Source organism: Elephas maximus, chromosome 14 (assembly GCF_024166365.1).
Source record: "Elephas maximus indicus isolate mEleMax1 chromosome 14, mEleMax1 primary haplotype, whole genome shotgun sequence".
NCBI lineage: Eukaryota > Metazoa > Chordata > Mammalia > Proboscidea > Elephantidae > Elephas > Elephas maximus.
The window spans coordinates 2406773-2408328 of record NC_064832.1 but is presented as its reverse complement, the minus strand read 5'-3'; the positions used below and the strand labels follow the sequence as shown (position 1 = coordinate 2408328).

At 40.2% G+C, this 1556-nt stretch overlaps 1 protein-coding gene across 1 annotated transcript; it reads right to left on the bottom strand.

Moving 5' to 3' along the window:
- Positions 1 to 256: 256 nt before the first annotated feature.
- Positions 257 to 1180, bottom strand: LOC126058227 (olfactory receptor 4A5-like). The gene has a single exon (XM_049853209.1). It carries the CDS (start codon positions 1178 to 1180, stop codon positions 257 to 259), a length of 924 nt encoding a protein of 307 aa, XP_049709166.1.
- Between the last annotated feature and the right edge of the window lie 376 nt (positions 1181 to 1556).

The window sequence follows — 1556 nt, the reverse complement described above, 5'->3', positions numbered from 1 at the left end:
GTTTTACTTTTATTTATAAAATAAAAAATACAAACGCCCTTCATCCAGCCTCCAGAATGTCTCTATTAGTTTAATTCTAACCTCAAAGAGTAATTTATTCTACATTTTGGATATGTTTGCATCAATAAAGAGAAGTATTCCTCGAGAATCCACTGAATTGCCTTAATCGCTCCTTGTGATCATTGTGATCATTTATCGCCTATATTTTGCTTTAGAATTAGCAATGATATTTTCAGTGTGGACACAAATTCTTACTCTACCTGTGGTTAACTTTGTACTCCAGATTTTTTTCCATAGCTTTTTTCATCTCAGAATTTCTCAGGGTATATATCAGAGGATTCAACATGGGAGTGATAACTGTAAAAACCACAGTCATGGATTTGTCAATAGGAAAGTTGGAAACAGGTCTAACATATATGAAGATACATGGGACAAAAAAAAGGACAACCACTGTGATGTGGGAGCTGCAGGTAGACAGGGCTTCGTGCCTCCCTTCCTGACTGTGAGTCTTCAGGGATCTTAGGATAACCCCATAGGAGATTAGTAGAAGGATAAAAATTGCCATACAGATGGCTCCACCATTGGCAACAACAGTGAGCCCTATAAAATAGGTGTCAGAGCAACCAAGTTCCAATAACGGGTACATGTCACACATGAAGTGATCAATGACATTGGGGCCACAGAAGGGGAGTCTGTGCACAAAGAGAAGTTGAATCACAGAGTGCAAAACTCCTCCAACCCAGGCCACCACCAGCAAGAGAATGCAAAACCGTCGATTCATGACGGTCAAATAGTGCAGTGGTTTACAGATGGCCACATAGCGGTCATAGGCCATTGCCACCAGAAGAAAGACCTCAGCACCACTAAATAAGTGTTCTATAAAGAGCTGGCCCATGCAAGCCAAGAAGGAAATAGTCTTTTTATCACAGAGTAAGTCTAGAATCATTTTGGGGGAAATGGCAGTGGAATAAACAGCCTCCATAAGTGACAGATAGGCAAGGAAGAAGTACATGGGAGAGCCCAGGGAGGGGCTGACAATAATAGTCATGACAATAAGCAGGTTGCCCACCATTGTCACAATGCAGATGAGCAGAAACATGACAAATAACACTTTTTGGCCCTCAGGGTCCTGAGTGAGTCCCAGGAGAACAAATTCTGTTACACTGTTACTGTATCCCATTTACTCTTCTATAAGACCTGCTTCAGAGATGAGAGCTCAGAAAAACAAGACCTGTAATGAAATCATGGACATCACTGTGAATATATGCATTAGGTCATGGAGCTCTTCTTCACTATTAATCTTGTACTGTGGCTTATTCACAATAAACATTTAGAAATATCTACTGAGTTTCTCTTTCAAAGATCCCAGTATGTCTTCCCTTAAGAATTCTACTTATTCTCAGATGACTGGATTGGGCCTATGATTACGAGGTTCTGTCTATAAATCTTAGTGGACCTTATATAGAGAAGATCAGTCAGAGGTCCGACAGCCTTTCATTCATTTAATACTCTTTTTTTAAAACATGACAGTGCTTGGCACAGAGATCAGCAATGAC